The 20,441-nt window shown below is 33.8% G+C and overlaps 3 protein-coding genes and 1 long non-coding RNA gene across 8 annotated transcripts; 2 read left to right on the top strand and 2 right to left on the bottom strand.

Moving 5' to 3' along the window:
- Nucleotides 1-5,124: 5,124 nt before the first annotated feature.
- On the bottom strand, nt 5,125-6,530 carry LOC136998077 (uncharacterized). The gene is made up of 3 exons (XR_010888650.1): nt 6,369-6,530; nt 6,056-6,264; nt 5,125-5,779 (listed from the first exon to the last, which is right to left on the bottom strand). It is a non-coding gene; the product is annotated as an uncharacterized lncRNA (long non-coding RNA).
- Nucleotides 6,531-9,805: 3,275 nt separating this feature from the next.
- Nucleotides 9,806-10,679, top strand: mRpS18A (mitochondrial ribosomal protein S18A). The gene is made up of 4 exons (XM_012366116.2): nt 9,806-9,979; nt 10,108-10,241; nt 10,299-10,422; nt 10,517-10,679. The coding sequence occupies exons 1-4, from the start codon at nt 9,877-9,879 to the stop codon at nt 10,633-10,635; spliced, it is 480 nt and encodes a 159-aa protein (XP_012221539.1). The 5' UTR covers nt 9,806-9,876; the 3' UTR covers nt 10,636-10,679.
- On the top strand, nt 10,560-12,786 carry Coprox (oxygen-dependent coproporphyrinogen-III oxidase). Of its 4 annotated transcripts, none has more exons than XR_001100664.2 (4): nt 10,560-10,651; nt 10,866-10,912; nt 11,267-12,533; nt 12,634-12,786. XR_001100664.2 is itself a non-coding variant. In XM_012366114.2 (3 exons), the coding sequence occupies exons 2-3, from the start codon at nt 10,904-10,906 to the stop codon at nt 12,473-12,475; spliced, it is 1,218 nt and encodes a 405-aa protein (XP_012221537.2). In that variant the 5' UTR covers nt 10,560-10,651; nt 10,866-10,903; the 3' UTR covers nt 12,476-12,786. The 4 variants fall into 4 exon arrangements, 2 of the variants coding, with proteins under 2 accessions (XP_012221537.2, XP_012221538.2); XR_001100663.2 differs by having other exon boundaries at nt 12,620-12,786; XM_012366114.2 differs by having other exon boundaries at nt 11,267-12,786.
- On the bottom strand, nt 12,577-20,382 carry Remo (Remoulade). Of its 2 annotated transcripts, none has more exons than XM_012366111.2 (13): nt 20,232-20,382; nt 19,713-19,924; nt 19,491-19,634; nt 19,338-19,409; nt 19,177-19,248; nt 18,977-19,048; nt 18,809-18,892; nt 18,405-18,734; nt 18,200-18,336; nt 17,241-18,095; nt 16,931-17,171; nt 16,552-16,845; nt 12,577-16,441 (listed from the first exon to the last, which is right to left on the bottom strand). In XM_012366111.2, the coding sequence occupies exons 2-13, from the start codon at nt 19,898-19,900 to the stop codon at nt 14,089-14,091; spliced, it is 4,842 nt and encodes a 1,613-aa protein (XP_012221534.1). In that variant the 5' UTR covers nt 19,901-19,924; nt 20,232-20,382; the 3' UTR covers nt 12,577-14,088. The 2 variants fall into 2 exon arrangements, with proteins under 2 accessions (XP_012221534.1, XP_067206199.1); XM_067350098.1 differs by having other exon boundaries at nt 20,120-20,258.
- Nucleotides 20,383-20,441: the final 59 nt, after the last annotated feature.

Raw genomic sequence — 20,441 nt, 5'->3', positions numbered from 1 at the left:
GATTGTGGCCCTTTTTATCTCTTCTATGTTAATATAGAATAGTGGTAATATTTTGAATTTTTCACTATTATTCTTTTGCTTATCAACCGTTTTTTTCACCATAAACTTTTATTTTTATTTTATTTAATAATTTGCAATGAACGGTATATTGTTATCCTTTTTTGTATCAAAATAAAAAATACTCTTTTGTATCAAATACCATTGAAAGTTTTCCGAGTAGTTTTACTCAACGATATACGGCACGAAACGGCTGGACAAAATCCGACTAGTTCTTTACTGAAATATCTTGTAACGGTCAGAGTTACACCGAGTTCACTCGTTCAAAATGTTCGTTGAGCGTATTTGTTCCAACCTCGTGCTCGGATTGGCTACCGACTATATTTATTACTGTAACCGGGGTGTGTGAATAAATCACTTCTTTGAACAGAATAACAAATGGTCTTTATTTCAAGCTCCGAATACACTTTATCTCGACGATTGTTCGACTGACTAGATTTAATTTCACGGCTTATTCGACTAGAAAACGCGACTGACTTTAATGCCGGTTCTGTACAGTGTTTTTTTTTTTGGTTAGCCGATAATATTTCCAATTCACGTTTGTTTTCTCATTTTTTTTATGTAGATAAAAATCCAAATGTTTGTTTTGTAAATGATCCGTAAATTTATCATTTTTTGATGTATGGTTCAATTGTTAAATTTACCATTGCAGCAATTTTTTTTTGTTTTAATCGCATTTGGGTAATACCAGCAGTCTGTAACAAATATATATTCATTGTTAAAAATGATGTATAAAACCAATTTTCATAAAGATAATTGATACTAACATTAACATGCTTAATCATACGCTTTCTTGCGCTATTGCAAAGTATTGCACTACAACTAATAAAGAAAATAAAAGATTAATTAAAAAAGTATTAACGAAAGAAACAATGATTTCTATTACGGTTTCTTCCTTTACTTTTATTAACAATTGGTTGTTTTTGAATTTCCTGGTACGCCACATCGACATTAATTTGCCTTTTGATATTATTGACTTGGTGTGTATAGAATCTTTTTTCTTAATTGGAGGTACATAATATGTTTCGGCTGTTTCACCTCATCTTCGATTTGTTGCAACTTAGAAGAGTGATTGCTCTGTAATTACTACAGATAGTTAGGTCCCCCTTTTTTGGTATCGGGTTGATTAGGCCGGTTGCCCAATCTTTCGGGAGTGTGTTCTTATGTCTCCAGATATTCACAATTAGCTTATGCATTATCAATGCAGTTGTGTTGCCTGTGTACTTCAGCATCTCGCCCGTGATAGAGTCAATGCCTGGGGCTTTGTTGTTTTTTAAGGCCATTATGGCTCCTTTTATCTCTTCTATGTCAATATAGAATAGTGGTAATATTTTGAATTTTTCACTATTATTCTTTTGCTTATCAACCGTTTGTTTCACCATAAACTTGTATTTTTATTTTATTTAATAAATTTGCAATGAACGGTATATTGTTATCCTTTTTTGTATCAAAATAAAAAATACCCTTTTGTATCAAATACCATAAATGTTCGCTTTCTGGAGGATAACTTAATTGGAAGACATGAAATGTCTTGAAGCATATTTCTAGTGCACGAAAGATATTATCAATTTTATATAATGTTTGATACACGGAAACGTATATTTCAGTTACTGTGTCATCAGGGCCCACAGTGATGAAACATATAAAATGTATTTTTCTTTTTTTTTTTGTTAATTTATAATATTTCCAATTCACGTTTGCCTTCTCATTTTTTTCATGCAGATAAAAATCTAAATGTTTGTTTTGTAAATGATCCGTAAATTTATCATTTTTTAATGTATGGTTGAATTGTTAAATTTACCATTGCAGCAATTTTTTTTGTTTTAATCGCATTTGGGTAATACCAGCAGTCTGTAACAAATATATATTCATTGTTAAAAATGATGTGTAAAACAAATTTTCATAAAGATAATTGATACTAACATTAACATGCTTAATCATACTTTCTTTAATTAAATAATTAAATAATATTAATTTATTATGAATTTTTTGCCGATCTCTGTGACGAAATGTTTGATTCGTATGTAGTCTAAATTTTCAGCAATTGCAATAATATATTGACGCGATATATTGAAGTCAATTTACGGTATTATCACACAAATAATACAAAAAGGAGAGAAATAGCGCAATTGTCTTTGCTTGTCAAGCAGTCATATTACTAGGGAAAGTTTCTCGTAAGTTGCACGTTAGGTGCATATGTAGTTTAATAATGTTCATTTTTGGTCGTTAATAAGGTTCAGATTTTGGTCGTTTATTAGCGTGAGAAGAAAAATTAGTATTTTTTTTTCTATTTTGCTCTATAAGAACTTTTGAATGTCGAACAGGTTGCATAATGTGTGATATATTTTTATCATTCTCGCTTTCTGATCTGTACTGATCATTGTTTACATCTGAATCACATAATACTGTATTTTCAATGACATTTGCTTGAGATATCCATATCAGCCCAGCAAACCATATAATGTTTTATATATGTATTTGCAGGGTTGGGAAAGTTATTTTGTAAAAGTATCTAATTAAAGTTACAGTTCTTTTGATTGAAAAAACAACTAGTTACAGTTACAAGTTACCGATTCTAAAAAGTAACACGTTACAGTTATAGTTATTCAAAAAGTAACAAGTCGTTACTTTTCAGTTACTTTTTTGCAATAAATGCGCACTACTATTTTTAATATACGAATCTTACATTTCAAGATTTATTAACTTATTATATACTACATAAGTACTTAATTTTATGTTATATTATTTTATATGTAATAAATCACAATTGTTTTAAACTTAAAATAAAAATACATTTAAAATATTAAATTAATTAATAATTTAAAATAAATTATTATACACTTAGAATAAAAATTATAAAATTAAGATTTTTCAGTTTAAAAATTCACGAATTTCACACAAACAGTCGTAACTTTCCGAAAAATCGTAGACTAATGTTTCAGTTCTTTTTAAAGTCTCAACTTTATGCTTATATGATAATCATCCTCAAAGATAATTTATTACTAGGTAGCAGTGCATTCTTTAAATGAGAATTTATTTATTTCTGTTGAATTTCATAATTAATATCTATACGGTTATCCGTCTATTTATTTAACAAATATCGAATCTACACCTAATATGACAAATTCCATGACAATTTTGTTCCTTTCCTTATGCATATGTTTATGTGACTATGCAAGTTTGTCTGGATAGGCCCTAATTCTTACAATTAATACAACCATATATAGAATATTAAATTAACTGTTAAATTAGTTATTAGTTACCATAAATATGTAACTAAGTTAAGTTACAGTTATAGATGAAAAAAAAGGAACGAAGTTAAGTTATAGTTACCGAAAAAAAATAACTATAACTGTAACTTCGTTACAAGTAACGAGTTACTTCCCAACCCTGTGTATTTGTAATATTACGAATATTACAAGTAATATTATATGTACAGGTAAAAGATACGTTCATGTATAGCTCTATGTCACCAACTTTAGATATTACATATATGTATCAGATCTTTATATTATGTAATGTAACATGTATATATATTTTATATATATTTTCAAACAAGTTTGTAATATGTATGCTACACCACAATAATAATAATAAGGTATTTAAATATATCGATACGTGTATTACTATACATATATATATATTGCTGTATAATATTGTACTGTGAAGTTTTCATACATGTATCGATATATTATTCATATATGAAATAACAACAAATAAATTTTATAATTATACTGAAATATATTTATTTAATTAATACATTATATATATATATATATATATATATATATATATTTCAATTAATATATAGGTATTGTTAAAAATCTTTATAATATATGTATATATGTGACCTGGACTACGAAAAGATGGTTAACGTGCGAAAATAAAAGTTTGTTAGAAAAAAAGCTATTAATGTAAAACAGCGCTCGGAATTAGTTGCACATTTCGGGCCGATTTCCGAGACGATGCCTCCTGTTCCCCCACTACCGCCCGGCCGCTGGAGCCCGAGCCGTCGATAGCTCTGGCTCAGGAGCGTTTTATATTAGAAATAGGCTGGATTGTTTAGGCATCTTTCAGGAAATCGTAACATTTTCTTCATTACATAAATAATGTTTATTTTTATTAATACATAATATATATATTTAATTATACACATATTATAATTTTTTCGAAGGAAAACATATAAGCATAAATAAACTATATTTTCGAAGGAAAACATAAACAAACTATATATATAAACGTACATATTAGATAATATATATTTTACTTTATCACAGTAGCTTTATATTGTATTCTAAAGACTTTTAGCGTTAAAAATATAACTTTTTGGTTTCCTCTGAATGTTAATTGAAGAGGAAAATAAAAAAGGATAGGTACAAAAATAGGCTTTCAAGATAAACTTTTGCCAGAGCATGTGTAGTATATGTGATGCATAGTGTATCTTTTTATATCAGAAACTTCACTTTTAAAAATTTGGCATTTACCTTTCTTTCTTATTTCCACTCTTCTTATTTAAGACATTCATATTGAATACATAAAATTTAAACATAAAATACGTTGTATATATCCAACAAAACAAAAATTTTGTGGCTGTAATTATGCGCGTATAAGTTTCATCAGAAGTTATGTTTCTCAAGACATACTTAAAATATTGTTCATAATTAAAATTAAAATGTTTTTTGTAACAAAGAAAGTTATCCATTTCTAACGCTATGATTAGGTTCATCGTTAACAAATCACAAAGAGATAATTAATATAATTGTTAATTTCGCTTTGTAATTGCAGCCAAATCTATAAGTCTAGGCAATAATATCGAAACGATTACTCACTGCCCGGTAAAAAATTTCTCATACATAATTGGACAAAAATAGTACATATCTAATTATACAAAATTATATACCGAATTTGTCCATACATAAATAGATACACTTATATATAAATGAATATAAATATATATAAATGAATATAAATATATATAAATATATATAAATATATATAAATATATAAATATATTAATATATATATTTATATATGATCATATAAAAGTGTGTATGAGTAAATATACAGTTTCTTGTTTTATTTTGTTGTGTTTTTATTGCACAAACATAAAGTACATAATCATACATCATATATATATATATATCCACTATAAAATAAAAAGTATATGTATACAAAACAAAACGTTATTAATAATATTTATATATATAGTAAAATATAAAATATGAATTCTTTTTTTTAACACAGAAAATAAAGATTATAACTTAATAGTTATTTGGCTTCGCGCTTAAGTTCTCCAATCCTTTGGGATAACGTTCTCTCAAGATCTTTGGTACGAACATATGGCCACTTTTTAAGTTTTCCTATTGCTTTAGCATATTCTGAAAGAAAATAAAAGATAAATCACATGTTCTACAACATAACAAAATACCAATAAAAATATTTTCAGTAAAATCATAAAATATAATAAAACTTGATAAAATTTACTTATGATTGTAAATCTAGCAATAATATCGATATTATCATATTTTATTTCAGTTTGCTTTCCTATATTACGAGGTGAATAACCAGTAAGAGTGACTTGATGAGGTCCTTTCTTAAAAATCTCTTCTTTAAATACGCCAAGCACCAATTTTCGAACTAAATGCGTTGTCTTTGATGAAGAACCAAGAGCATAATGTAGAACCAAAGATTTACAAAAAATATCATTTCCGAGTAATATCATCTATAAACAATGAAAATAATGTGAATTTAAAAAATTCATGAATTTTTTAATAATTATATTTAATTAGTGTATAATATTATAATAATATAATAATATACACGAATTTATATCTGAGAAAAAAAAGAATTGTTTTATTATTATAGTAAAAGAGAAGCTACTTGCCATAATTATTTATATTTATATAATAAATTTTCTATATATAGTTTCTATTTTATATATACATATGTTTATATATATATATATATATATATATTATAAATGTAAAAATATAAATACCGTTTCTCCGTTAAAATCCTTTCCGTATAATTGATGAAGTTGACGTGGAGTATCTGCCAAAGGTTCTTCTATATCATTTGTTATATTCGGTTCCCGCTCTGACTCTACTTCATTTTGAGAGTGTACAAATGGTGATTCAAGTGAGTTATGTTGCAGTATATTTGAATGCGTATCTTTACAAGATTTTTTTTGCGAAATATTCCTAGGTTCTGTAAAAATAGAATATAGAATTAAATGTACAATCTCAAATTTTAATGTAACATTATTAATGTATATTTGAAAAGGATGATTTAAAAGGAAGATGATAAATGACCTGCTTCAAACGATGCTTTATTTTGTTTGATTTGTTGATAGGTATCTGTTACATCTTTCAACTGTTTCCTGGTTGAATCTGTGCTCACACATGCTAGAAGAAAATATTATGTTAAAATAAAAATTGCATTTATCGTATTTACATATTATACATATACTTCCATTAAAGAAAACATAATAATAATAACAAAATAATAATAATAATAATAATAATAACAGAAAACGATACGATATTACACTTATGCTGAGTGTAGATGGAGCTTGTATTAAAAAAAGCTCGACAGCTTCTTTATGGCCGATATGTTTTACGATAGCAGAAATTCCACCGCATCTGAGACATTCTTTTATTATGTGTGTAGGAATATGGTACGCTGATATCAAACCGGAAATGAATACATATCTGAGACCGTTATGCTTAAAATTGCAATCTTGCTTTAAGCAAGGAGGTCTCACATGGATTCATCCTAGAACTAACAGATCTTATACAACTCAGATAAAAGCTCCTCTTGTAGTCGCTGATGCTCCAGCTAGAGCAATGGTTTTAAATATGCAAAATCACAACAGTAAAAATGGATGTCACACGTGTGAAATTCGAGCGGAAAAAATACGTAATCCTCAGCAAGGGAAGGCACGTCGTCGTGTATACAAATTTCGTTCTAATGAATGGACTCTACGAACAAAGGAAAGAATGCTTACATGTGGCAAACATGCTGAACTTACTCATAACATCAACAAGAGTATAAAAGGACGTACAGTAGTTCATATTTTGCCAGATATTGATGAAAGTACTATTGTTTTCGCAGAATTTATGCATCTTTTGTGTTTAGGTATAATAAAACAGATCCTTATTTTATGGACGGAAAAGCTAGGTGAATGGAACATTAAAGAGCACATAGACTCTATAGATGATTTCTTATCAGAGATTAAACCACCTAATACAATTAGTCGTTTACCTAGAGAATTAAAAAAACATAAATTTTGGAAAGCATACGAAAATTTATATTGGGCACTATTTTATTCTCTTCTTGCTGTAAAAAATTACTTGCCTGACAAATATTTTCAACACTGGATGCTACTTGTAATATCCCTCAATTTATTATTACAAGAACAGATACACATCTCTGAGTTAGAAAAAACAAAAATGTTACTTACACGATTTGTGAGTGAATTTGAAGCTTTGTACGGAGAGGCTGAGCTTACATATAACTTGCATCAGCTGTTGCATGTGACATTAAATGTCCAACGATGGAGTCCGGTATGGAGTAACAGTGCCTTTATTTTTGAATCTTTTATTGGAACTTTAGCTAAAATGATACATGGACCGAAACATATTGGAAAAGAGCTTATTAATAAGTTACAAATCATTCAAGGACTTCAGGTCATGACAAATGAAAAATTCCAGCCAGCTTTTGCTTCTGATTTATGTTTAAGTAAAAGCAATCAATCTTTCAGATTTACTGAACATGAAAAGTATTTATTGGATTCTATAAATATTTCAATAATAAATGTAAACGTTTTTTCTCGAGCCAAAATTAAAGGCCAAATATATATCTCTTTACTTTATAAACAGACAAATACACGAAGTTACTGCGTACGTTGTAGAGTTGCTGAAAATTCTGTAATTTTTGGATCGATAAAATTTTTCCTTACGTCACCAGAACATGGCATTCTCTTTGTACTAGAGCCATTTGAAATAGATCAAGCTAAAATAATGTTTCATCGGATAACACGAGTAAAAGTAGATCACATTTTACCAATTAGGGAAGGAGGGCCTTCTGTATTATTGCAAGTTTCTAATATTATATCAATAATGAAAGTATTCTTAATAAATGATTACATATGTATCGTTCCTAAAACCATTAAAAAATATCTGCTTTAATATTACTTTAATGTAAATAGTAAATAATTTTTAATGTAAATAGTATATTTCAAAATATATGATACATTTATCATCAAACTGTTTTATATAAAGTATGTTAGTCGCATATATACGCATTATATATACAACTAACTTGATAAAGACATTTTTTTTTAAATCTCTTCTTTAAGTACCCTACGCACCAATTTTCGAACTATTTGTATCACTCATAAAATGTATTTATATCTCATGTTATTTATTTTTCTCATATTATTTAGAAATACAATAAATAACATATATCTCATAAATGTAAAATAGTGTTTTTTTATTTTATTTTGTTTATATTCCTCTCTTGCATGCACGCGCGCGATAAAAAAAAGATATAGAAACTTTTAGAAAAGTAAAATATTTTTAAATCAAGGCATTAACGTGAAATTAAGGAAAAAGTGACACAATTAGCCAGAATTTCTCGTTTATACAAAATCATATACAATTGCGTATGACTATATCTGAAATTTGCTTCTTACTTATATATGTTTATACATGATGCAAGACTTATACATAATCATATATTAGACTAACAGAGATTCATATATAATTATATATAAAATATTGTGGACATTATATATAAGTATGTATAAAAAGTACTTACATGTAATTCTATACTGCAGTCGCTCCATTTATATATATATATATATAACGTTTTATTTTTCGTCATGTATAATTATACATATTTTTACACAATTATGTAAAATATTGTATAACTCTATTAAATGCTATATGATTATATATGAGAAATTTTTTACCGGGCATGCTTGATATATGCATGTACATTCATACAAATAATTATAATTGTACACATACAATGCGAATAATTAGAATTTTTTTAAACATACAATCATAATATTAAATAAAAATAATTACAAAGTTAAAAATAAATTAAATTAATTTAAATACCATTTTTCCCATATATTTACCGCGTATGATCAGAATGCATTTCAAATCGCATATCCGCACATTATTTCCTCGACCAAGCCAGGAGCATGCTATGCTGAATTCATTTGTGAATATTCTACTGAGGCATCTTTGGACTAACTGTTTACTATTTTTGCCTCCAATGCATTTAATAAAGTCAATCTTGAAAATAAAGAGTAGATAAATTAGTTATAGATTCAATATTTGAAAATAAACATTTCTGCAATTGAACCGCTGGATCGAAAAAGAGTATGAGCGATTTTTCTGAAATTCTTAACACCGTATGTTCAATAATACATGGTTGAAATATGTGCCACTTAGAATTTCAGAAAAATCGCATACGTACTCTTTCGATCGGGCGGTTCATTGATGAAAGGTTGATTTAGATATGTCTATAATTTTGATGCTTATTCACATTTTATTGCATTTATCAAGAATTACTGCAAATTACAAAGATTTTAAGTGATTTGTTTTGTCACTAATTAATAATTTTCTTTGTGACAAATACGTGTGCGCACACGTACGTGTGACGTAAGCGGTTCTCGCTTGTGTGCATGCTTTCCCTACCACGCTGCCCTGGTGCTGGTTGGTTCGAGTTTGCATCACTGGTTATGACCCATAAACAAGAGATTGAGAATCACTGGATATCAGCAAACACCAGCAAGCTCTTGTAAAGATGACGACTTTATGTCGATTTGTGAAACAATTCAGAAAATGTTCAATTTTATCAGAATCTAATAGAAGTATATCGCTGTCTGCGACAACGCGTTTAAAAGAAAGTGAGTTTATTATCTAACAACACTTGTCAAATTGAATATGCAATTATAATAACCTCTATTGTCACATGTAATGCTTAGCTTGTTTATTTCACTAATTGAAAATTAGTATTAATTACTTTTTATTACAGTAATTGAAAAGAAGGAAGGTGACACTCTAATCATCGAAGCGATAAAAGTGCCACAGCAAAAGGAAAATCTATTAATAAACTTGAAATCCAATGCGTGTTCACTTTGTGCTTTAGGACTGGATGTTAAACATACTGTAAGTTTTGTAGTAAAACCTGTGTTTTAGCATCAAATCTATTTCTACATTTTGTAGGATGTCCTTATTCTAAGTCAGTTTGTAAGATCAAATGGCACTATGCTACCACGCAGAATAACTGGTCTATGCACGGTGCAACAAAAAAGAGTTTCCACTTTAGTAACAATGGCTCATAAAGCAGGTTTGCAAATATATTTTTAAGTATATGCATTATATGCATTTTAAGAAGTAATTTTTATTGCTTATCTTGTTATTATCTTGCTTTGTTTTTCTAGGTTTGATGCCAAATTTAGCTCCAAAAAATGACAGATACAATCCCAATCGTAGATACAATTGGGAAAAGTTTAACACATACTATGATGAAAATACTATTCGATATAAATACAAGAATTAGAGAATGTAGAACAAAAGTAAATAGAAGTTGTTTTGTTAATGTAATTGACTTTATTGAATTTGAATTATCTATCTGAGTGATCATCCCTTTTATAGTAAATTAGAGACATTTAGATATTTTATTAGTATATAAAAGTAATACTCGTTCAGTCCATTTGACAATATAATATTAGTTTCTCAAGTTATATTGACTTTTACATGTTACTTGATTTTCTAAAAATCTTATTACAGTTGTGTTTATTTACATCACAAATTGGGAACTGAGAAAGATGGCGCAGGTGTGTATATATAACGCTGCTTTACCGATAGATCTTTTAACCTCGTCAAGTAATACGTAAACACTTCAAAACTTGATCTTCTCCTTAAATTTTAAATCTTGATAAGAAACATTTGTACTCTTAATGATGTAAAATAATTATTAAATAAGCAATAATAATTGGAATTGTATATACACAAAACAAGGTATGTAATTTTGTAATATTTTTTTTTGCGATCTGTCAATTATGAATATTATTAATTATTAATCTTATCCAATTATGTAACATCTTATCAAAATGTTTTGAGAGTCATTGAATCATAATGATGTCTTCTTAGTGATACTGTATTAAAAAGTATTTTAAATTTAATTACAGATTAAAATAATTAAGAAAAAAATCATGGCTGCAAACTCTGTTCTGAGAAATTGGAGGAACTTACGTTCCATCAGTATTAATTGTTATGCCACATGGATCAGATCCAAGCATCTAAAGCACATTGGGGCAGGAGTCTTAACAGGACTCGCAGCATATAGTGTATCTAGCTTTACAGTCCTGGCGGCACAGAATGACTTGCACAATTATGTTAAAAGTTTTATGGCAGAGCCTATTACAGCTGTTGCAAAATTACAAAAAAGCGAAAATAGTATGAGATCAAAGATGGAATTGCTGGTGATGAAAACACAAGCAGACTTCTGCAGAGCCCTTGAGTCACTGGAAAGCGATGGAGCTTCCTTCACAGTGGATCGCTGGACTAGGAAAGAAGGTGGCGGCGGTATTACTTGCGTGCTGCAGGATGGACAAGTATTCGAAAAGGCTGGCGTTAACGTTTCTGTGGTAACTGGCGTATTACCACCGAGCGCGACTCAACAGATGAGAGCACGCGGCAAAAAGATGGAAGATTCAGTGCCGTTCTTCGCAGCCGGCGTGAGCGCCGTGATTCACCCTCGCAATCCTATGATTCCTACGATTCACTTCAACTACCGCTACTTCGAGACAGAGAATCCGGACGGTACCGTTCAGTGGTGGTTTGGCGGTGGCACAGATCTTACTCCATATTATTTGGACGAGGAAGACGCCAAGCACTTTCACAAGACGCTGAAGACTGCGTGCGACAAGCACAATTCTTCCTATTACACCAAGTTTAAGGAGTGGTGTGATAATTACTTCAACATCGTGCACCGAGGAGAGCGCCGTGGCGTGGGCGGGATATTCTTTGACGATCTCGACACTCCGAGTCAGAATGAGGCGTTTCAATTCGTGACTTCCTGCGCCGAGGCAGTCATTCCGTCATACATTCCTTTGATAGAAAAGCACAAGAACGACGGCTATGGATATAACGAGAGGCAGTGGCAATTGTTACGACGAGGTAGATACGTCGAGTTCAATTTGATCTACGATCGCGGCACCAAGTTTGGCTTGTACACACCTGGCGCGCGATACGAAAGTATACTCATGTCTTTACCCTTAAACGCCAAATGGGAATATATGCACGAGCCAAAGATTGGTTCGAAAGAGTCGCAGCTTCTGGAGGTGCTGAAAAATCCAAAAGACTGGCTGGACGAAGCGAAGTCGGGCAACGTGTAAATGTAAATCTTAATTCTGGAAGTGACTTTGAGTTAAAAAAATTATGGACAGATATAAGGTAATATTGTAAATAGAGATTATTTTGCTACACAATTTTGAGATTTAAAAATGTAATGGAAATATATAAGTCAGTGATATTTTAAGAGTTGAGTTTACAGATATATAAATGCAGATTGTTACGTCATTCAAACTTCAAACGTTTAGGATGTTTAACATGAGTCGATGCAGTGCTTCCATAAAGTATTGAATGTTATAAAGGTATGTTATAAATAATTCTATAGAATAAATACACTCAGATTTTGTACAATATACATATATAATCAGTAACTAGTCTTGTACACAATCATACACATTCATTAAAACTTATAATTTTTAAAAGAATCAGTATATAAAAGTAAAAATAATAAAAAGAGAAATAGGATATAAAATCTTTCAAGCTATTTTAACGCGCTTAATACGAACTGCATTTGTCCTAGAAACTTAACTGAACGTTATTTACAATATAGTATCAGGCATGATAGCCGAGAACGATTTTTCGTACAGTTAAGAGAGAAAGATATATATATATCTGTGTATATATATATACGTACATATTTGCGTGGAAGTCGGTGGTATAATCGCATTTAAAGTTCATAAATTTAATTTCTTTAATATTCAGTCTTCGGTTTATATAGAAACTCGATTCTTATCTTTCAGTTTGTAGTTAGGCAGTTATACAAAGCAAGTATTCATCTTCAAGATGAGAATATTAATATTCATCTTAGAGATCATAAAAATGTGCGCGGGGTTGCGCATGTCACATTATGATAATAAATGCTGTAAAATTTCGCTGTAGTATATAATTATCAAGTTTATTGATGAAAAAGCAATGTTTCACAGCCAAAATGATTTCAAATTCGATGTCACGTTTTTACGTGATAAATCGAAAAGTATTCGTTCAGGGATGAGGAATAATATCATTGATAAAAATTATGAGCACTTTGTCTTCCGTTTCAAAATTGTTCAGCATAATTTCTTCAATGAAATATCGTTGCAAGTTTCAGTGAGTCGTATAATGTTTACATAAGTTAAAATAAAGCATCAAGCTTTGTTGAAGACATCTCATATATGAATACTTAATTTTAATTATGTACAACTCTTAAATATAATCGCTTTGTTAAACGCGGTCATAAATAGTAAAAAGATACAAGTATTTAATATACGAAGAGCGTTGAACACAAATTTTAGCAAAGTTTAATTTCATAAAATACAAAATACTAGTCTCAATCTTATGCAGTTTATGAAATTATGCATAAACTGTTGTTATACATAAACTATACATAAACCGTTTATGAAAGATGTAAACATTTAATATACGAAGAGTGTTGAACACAATTCTAACAAAAACTAATTTCATAAAATACTAAATATCAATTTTATGCAGTTTATGAAAGTAGGCATAAAAGGATACAATATTTAATATACGAGAAATGTTGAACACAATTCTAGTAAAATTAATTTCATAAAAAATAATATACGAATCCTAATCTTATGCAGTTTATGAAATTGTGCATACCAAAAAATATACTGTACTCTTGTACAATAGAAGTACAATAAACAAAATATTACGTATATTAAACGCTCGTTTCTTTCTTAACTGGCAAATGGTTCACCGGCTCATCTAAATAGATCTCGTTAGCCTCGAAATGATGCGTTTCATTCGACTTTGAAGATTCGCACGCACTCATTGTGTCGATTAAATCAAGATTATCAATGTTACGCGAACTGGACTTACTAATTGATGTAATATCAGCAAGAGAGCTGAAGTTCTTCTCCAAAAGGTCCTCCAAAAGGAGATCCCTAGGCTCGGATGCGTTAAATACGTTATGATCCACTTCTGGCAGTTGCGGTTCCTCGTGAAAACTGTTTTCCGCTAAACTCTTGTCGGAGATACAATGAATGTTCGCCAAGGAACAGGCGTACGGGGTTTCTGCGTGCGGCGTCAGCGTGCACGGATTATCGCTGGTCAAGCTATTTATCTCGAAGAGCGAGCGTTCTGAGCGATCGTACGATCCTCGGGACTCAGGAACTTCTTGTCCGCACAAGTTCGAACTGGTCGTACTTTGCGCGTCCATAAGCGACGGCTTTGAGTACGCGCAATGCCTTGCGCTCGTCAGCGACGCGAGGTCGTTGAGCGAGTTGCAGTAGCTGTTCATCAACGGTTTCTCATGCTCCAGAGGCAGGCAATACATGCTACTGGAGAGATACAATCGTCCGGCGGTGTCTCGCGGCAAGTGTTCGCCCGCGACGATCTCAAACTCGTTGACGCTTGGGCATCTCTTCCGCAAGAAACGCTCCTCCTGCACCGTTTCCGCGCCCTCGCAGATCTCTGGCAGATTGTGATCGCTCCGCTCGCTCGTCATCTGCGTGACGGTGTCCATCTCGGAGCTGTATTCCAGACTGCACTGCTGCGAGACATTTCGCAAGTGCCACTCCTCGTCGGTTTTCGAGACGTCCGCGTCCGAATCGTGCGTCCTCTTCGATTGCGCCGCGTCTCTCGTCATATCGGACATCACGGGGTTACCGTGCGAGTTACTTTGCTGCGCGTTGTTGATCTTCTTCACGCTGCGCATCAGGTTCTCCTGACCGATGACAAAGCGTATCGGGATGTTTCGCTCCTCGGAGATGCTGCCGCCGCTGTCCGACAGTATGTTCACGTTTTTAATGTCGTTTATGGGGTTCAGCTCGACGTGTATGTTGGTGTTATTCACTTTAGCGCTGCTACTCAGGATGCTGCGCTCCAGGCTATTGTTGATCTTCGCGGTAGGCCGGGGTACGGAAACGCAGCTGCCGCCGTCGCTGGTGGCTCCACCGTCGCCCTGCTTCCTCGGGCCGAGATTGTTCTTCTTTCCGGTGTGTCTACGTTGCTTCTTGAAGAACTTCCTGGCGACGCCGCTCTGATGGGGGTTGTAGAACATCTCGACGCAGGCCGATGACGGTTCGGTGTACGTTGTGACGGAGTTGTTGGAGCGGTACTGCTGACGATGCAGCACTATCAGATTCGCTGCCTTCGCGTTCGCAGGTACAGCGGGAATGCTGTCGCGATTGATGGCGAAATCCGCGAGTTTCGAGCTGTTGTAGATCTGTTGCGATTGATTGGTGTTCCTCGACGAAGCGACGGAATTCGTGTCGGATATCGCCTGAGTGGCCTGCGAGTTCGACAACGGCGGGACGAAGTTCTGCACCAGCGGCTGCGTCGGGATCGCGGCGTTCGCGTCGCACACGCTTCTGGTGCGGCAGCAACGGGTCTTTCGCTTCTGCAGCCAGCAACGCATCTTCAGCCATTGACTGCGCACGTCGTTGCGGGCGATTCCGTAGAAGAACAGCACGAACAGGCCGAGCGAACTCGCGGTGATGGCGTACATCACGGCGAACGCGGTCTCCTCAAACATGAAGTTGAGCGGCTTGATCGTCACCGCGGCCGCATTGCCCCAGGATATCAAGTAGAGAACTAGCATTATGATCTGACCCTTCCACTGCGTGAACTGCGAGTGTTCCGGATCCTCAATGTCGGAGGATACCGTTTGCGTGCTGTGGACGCTGTTTCTGTCGCCGGAAGTATTCGCGTTCGGCTCCAACAGCTCCAGATCCATGTTCTCCGTGGCCTGAGTGCCTTCGGACAGTTGCGCGTTCGTGTCGACATTTTGAATCGCACGTCGGATGAGCAGCAGGAAGATCAATAAATACGCGATCAAGATACCGGACGGTATGAAGAGCGCAGCGAGCGCCGGCCCCGACGTGAGGAAGCAATGAGAGTAGCCCGCATACTCGTGCAGATTAATTGCGCCGGATATTCCGCAGATTATCAAAGCCACACCCCAGCCAACTAAGTAGAGTCCCAACAAGGGCTTCGGTATCGGCTGATCTGGAAGCTCATCGTCTGGTATCACGTCCAGACCTGGTTTCGTCAGTTTTTTGTGCATGTTGCTGAAACACAAAACGGATTTCTATCAACGTGGCAAGTTCATTCTCTCCACGAAATCTGCATTTATTCTAAAAATAAATGTCAGTATCTATTCATTCGTGTTGCAGTTTACCTAGCGGATACTGCCATCCAAAATAGACAACACAGGGATAAATAGTGTAAGGAAAGACCGACGCCCTGACAGATCTCGATGTGCTCCGTTTGCTGGATGCCGATGCTGTATAAGAACGACAGTAAGGCCATGGCGAACCAAGTGTTGATGACGGAATGCTTCGCCTTCTTAGGCATCGTGATGGATGTGTACGAAATAATGTACGTCACGGACATGATCATCAAACAAGTTATCATCACGAAGCTCCCGACATATATCGCCGGATGTGAGTATCTAAATTTTGCTCCATGCATACTGCAAAAGTTACGTACAAAAGTAGAATGACAATCGGCAAAGAATATTTCATTTTTGAAAAAAAATATGTATAAAAATTCCGTACTTGTTTCCGTCAAGATGTGAAATTTCCTGCAAAAGCCCATAATATCCCAATCTGTCGCAATGGAAGACTATCAGATTATTCAACAAATTCGTTATGCGGCATCCATCGCTGGTCCAGCCGCCCACATTGTTCAACGTCTCGTCCCACACCACCGGTGTCGGCCGTTTTCCATTGTAATGAAACAACGGTGCCTTCAGCATTACGTAAACCGGTTCGGAGAGATTTCGTATCGTCGCGCCAACTGCAAAGAAATACGCAATTTGAGTAAAAAATTTGTGAGGCGTGAAAATTCCCGCGGTTTTCGACTTACTTAATTTACTGCCGACAATGCATGTCGATATGTCCATACTGTCATTAGCAATTATCTTGGGAAATAATCTGCTGTCGCTATACATTGATATCATGAGCTGTTGAGCTATTGCACCATCTTGCGAGTGTTGCAGCAAAGATGCGGGTAATTGAATGGAAGCTTCCACCGTCTTATCCTTCGTGTTGATCGGTGTCGTTCTGTTGATCGTGCAATGCAGGTATCTCGCGTCCGAGTCCGCAGTATCCGCGGCGATGTTCGCGTACCACGTGCACGTTAATCCACCGAAACTATCGCGTTTAACACGAAACTCTTCAAGCGCCATACGTTGCTTGTGAGACTGTATGGACGGAGTGTATTCCGTTATGCGCTCGATCGTTTTGATCAGTCTCGAGCAGGCCTTGAAACTTATTTCCGCTTTTTTCAACATTTCTTTCGGCAAGTTCATCATCGAACCGATGATGTCGACCAACATCACTCCGAGGTCCTTCTCATTTACCAAGAAGGTTAAGTAATTCTCCATCGTTCGCACTATGAAATGGATTTCAACCGGATCTGTCAGCTTTATCGGACCGTTTCCCGTGTAGTTCTTGAATCTCTTTGCTGTCTCCAGTAAGCTGCTCTTCGTCAGGGATAGATTCACTTTCGAGAATTGCTCCAAGATTTTCGTTGTGTGAGACATGTACGGGCATGATTCCGTATTTAGGTCTTCCCACTGACCGCTCATGTTACAATGGTAAAAAGCTTTCAAAGAAGTTTGCATCAAGCCCGATAAACGATTGCCCTCGCAAGGCAGTTCCGCTTTCCAACCCACCACCGTTTTCGGCCATGTGTAAACACCCTTGTTGTTTCTGGTTACTGAAAAGAGATTACACGCATATATTTAGGAGATTAAATGGAAATTATAATTTTGGAACCGATTAGAATTATCGGTTCTCTTGCGCGAGAAGACAATTCATTACCTGCCAGAGAACAGTAACGCGTATGCTCGGATATCACGATGACACTGACAGCCTTCGACTTGTTGCCGTTTACGGAAACCAGTAAACAGTTCCATTGTCCATTGTGTTCCTCTTTAACGGGAACTATATGAAGAGTGCTGGAGAAAAGCAAGAGATGCAGATATTGACGATACGTGATATCCTTTTTGAAATAAGGCTGTATTACCTGTCTACAATACCGTTATTCATGAGATCTTTGTTTTCAATCCTAATATTAGGTAAGCTCTCTTGAGGATTCTTATAATCATTCAAATCCACGATTTCGGCGGTGACATTGGGATACCACAACCAATTCAACCTGGCGCTCTTGTCGACCGTAACACTGGGCGCTCTGCATTTCAAGCTAATCGAATCCCCAGCGAAGACTACTTGATTGTGAACAGGTCGAATTTCGATCGCCGGCGACATCCATTGACACTCGGGCTCTTGTAGAAATCTTAGCTTCTTCACTGGCTGGCCTTTGATAGACACCGGCGCGGCACACTTCGGTGGTGGACTGAAATAAAAAATTAAATGTAAAGGATATCAATGTGATGATTTGCAATTAATCAGATACGCAATATACGTTACTTTAACTTAATTGAAGAGTTGGAGATCCAGTTACTAAACCAATATAAATCACAATTGCATTTCCAGGGATTGTTGGACAGGTCACTGAAAATTATATTTCAAATTTTATATATTAAAATTAATTTTTATATATAATTTGTAAATAATATGTGCAATTGGTTTACTCACAGCTGTTTTAAGGTCTTGAGCCCATGAAATATTCCTTCTTTCAAAGTGGTTAAACTGTTTCCATTTAATTTCCTAAAATATATGCATGTAAATTTATGTAATGCAACATAAACTTATATTTCTATACAATATATGCATATATAGAAAGCTATTAATGAAACTAATATATGCTAGCGCAAATAAATAATGCTTTAACTTACAAGCGATTTAAGGCCAGCAAATCATGAAATAAAGATGACACCAGAGCGGTTATTTTATTTCCAGATAAATCACTAGAGCAAAAAAAAGCAAAAAAGACATAAGATAAAAAGAAATATCTTTACACATTTATATTTGACTCTTTCACAAACTCTAGACTTACAGTCTCTTAAGGTTTACTAATTTTTTGAATGCGTAACTGTCTATCGTTGATATCTGGTTCTGGCTCAAATCTCTAAAACCACACATGAAATATTATCACTATGAGATATAAAAGATTAAGATAGATTTGTAGACAATTTAAACAAGTTCTTACAGTCTCTCCAAATTTTCTAGGCCATTAAAACAACCTTCGCCTATAAAATTAATTTTGTTTTCTGATAAATCAAGTCGTTTGAGATTTGTTAGATTTACAAATGCATCCACTTGAATGACATAAATGGCATTTTTACTCAAGTCTCTGTAATTGATTAAATTATTATTATATTATTGCTACAGACTATATAGAAATATATAGAAATATATAGAACAGCCTTACAATTGTGTAAGCTCCACATGAACTATATTGATATCCACATCCTTGATTTCTTGTAAGTGATCACCACACTTAAGACGCAACCATTCACCTTGAGCACCAACTGATTTACAAGAACAATGTTGTGGACACAATTGAACCGTAAAGGTCCATGTTTGAAGTAAAATTACAAACAAAAGAGTGGCTTTCATGATTAGAGAAAAATGGCCTTCAACCTAAAAGAAGAGAAAATATGAAATTATTTTTCTGACATTGAAAATGAATAAAAAGTAGCAGTTGTCATTCAAAATATTCCAGTTTTTTTCCAAATTGTATCATTGCAGTAAACGTATTAACGAGACATTAGGATTTTTTAAAGAAAATAGGACACATACATAATAAATATAGTACATAAAAAAAAAATATATTACCAATTGTTAACTATGCCTTTTGGCATATGAAAATAATGTGTCACTAAAGTTATCTTTCATAACAGGAACAGTGAGTGCACAGAATAGGAAACGAATGTTCTAAAATACTCACGGCCCGATTAAAGATCGTAACTCTCACATTGTCGAAGAGCAAATTTTAAATAGCCGCATTTTATTTGTGTAGTTTATGTATTATTGACGCTGTTGACCACGGAAAACTAAGTGCGTAGAAAGGAATGCGTTTGTGAACAGCTATTCCATCTAACGGCAGTATAAAATTTACACGACTCCTGAAATCATCGATCGAGCTGCAGCCTGAATA

The sequence above is a fragment of the Linepithema humile genome, chromosome 2, assembly GCF_040581485.1.
Source record: "Linepithema humile isolate Giens D197 chromosome 2, Lhum_UNIL_v1.0, whole genome shotgun sequence".
Taxonomy (NCBI): domain Eukaryota; kingdom Metazoa; phylum Arthropoda; class Insecta; order Hymenoptera; family Formicidae; genus Linepithema; species Linepithema humile.
This window is presented reverse-complemented; position numbering and strand designations above follow the sequence as displayed.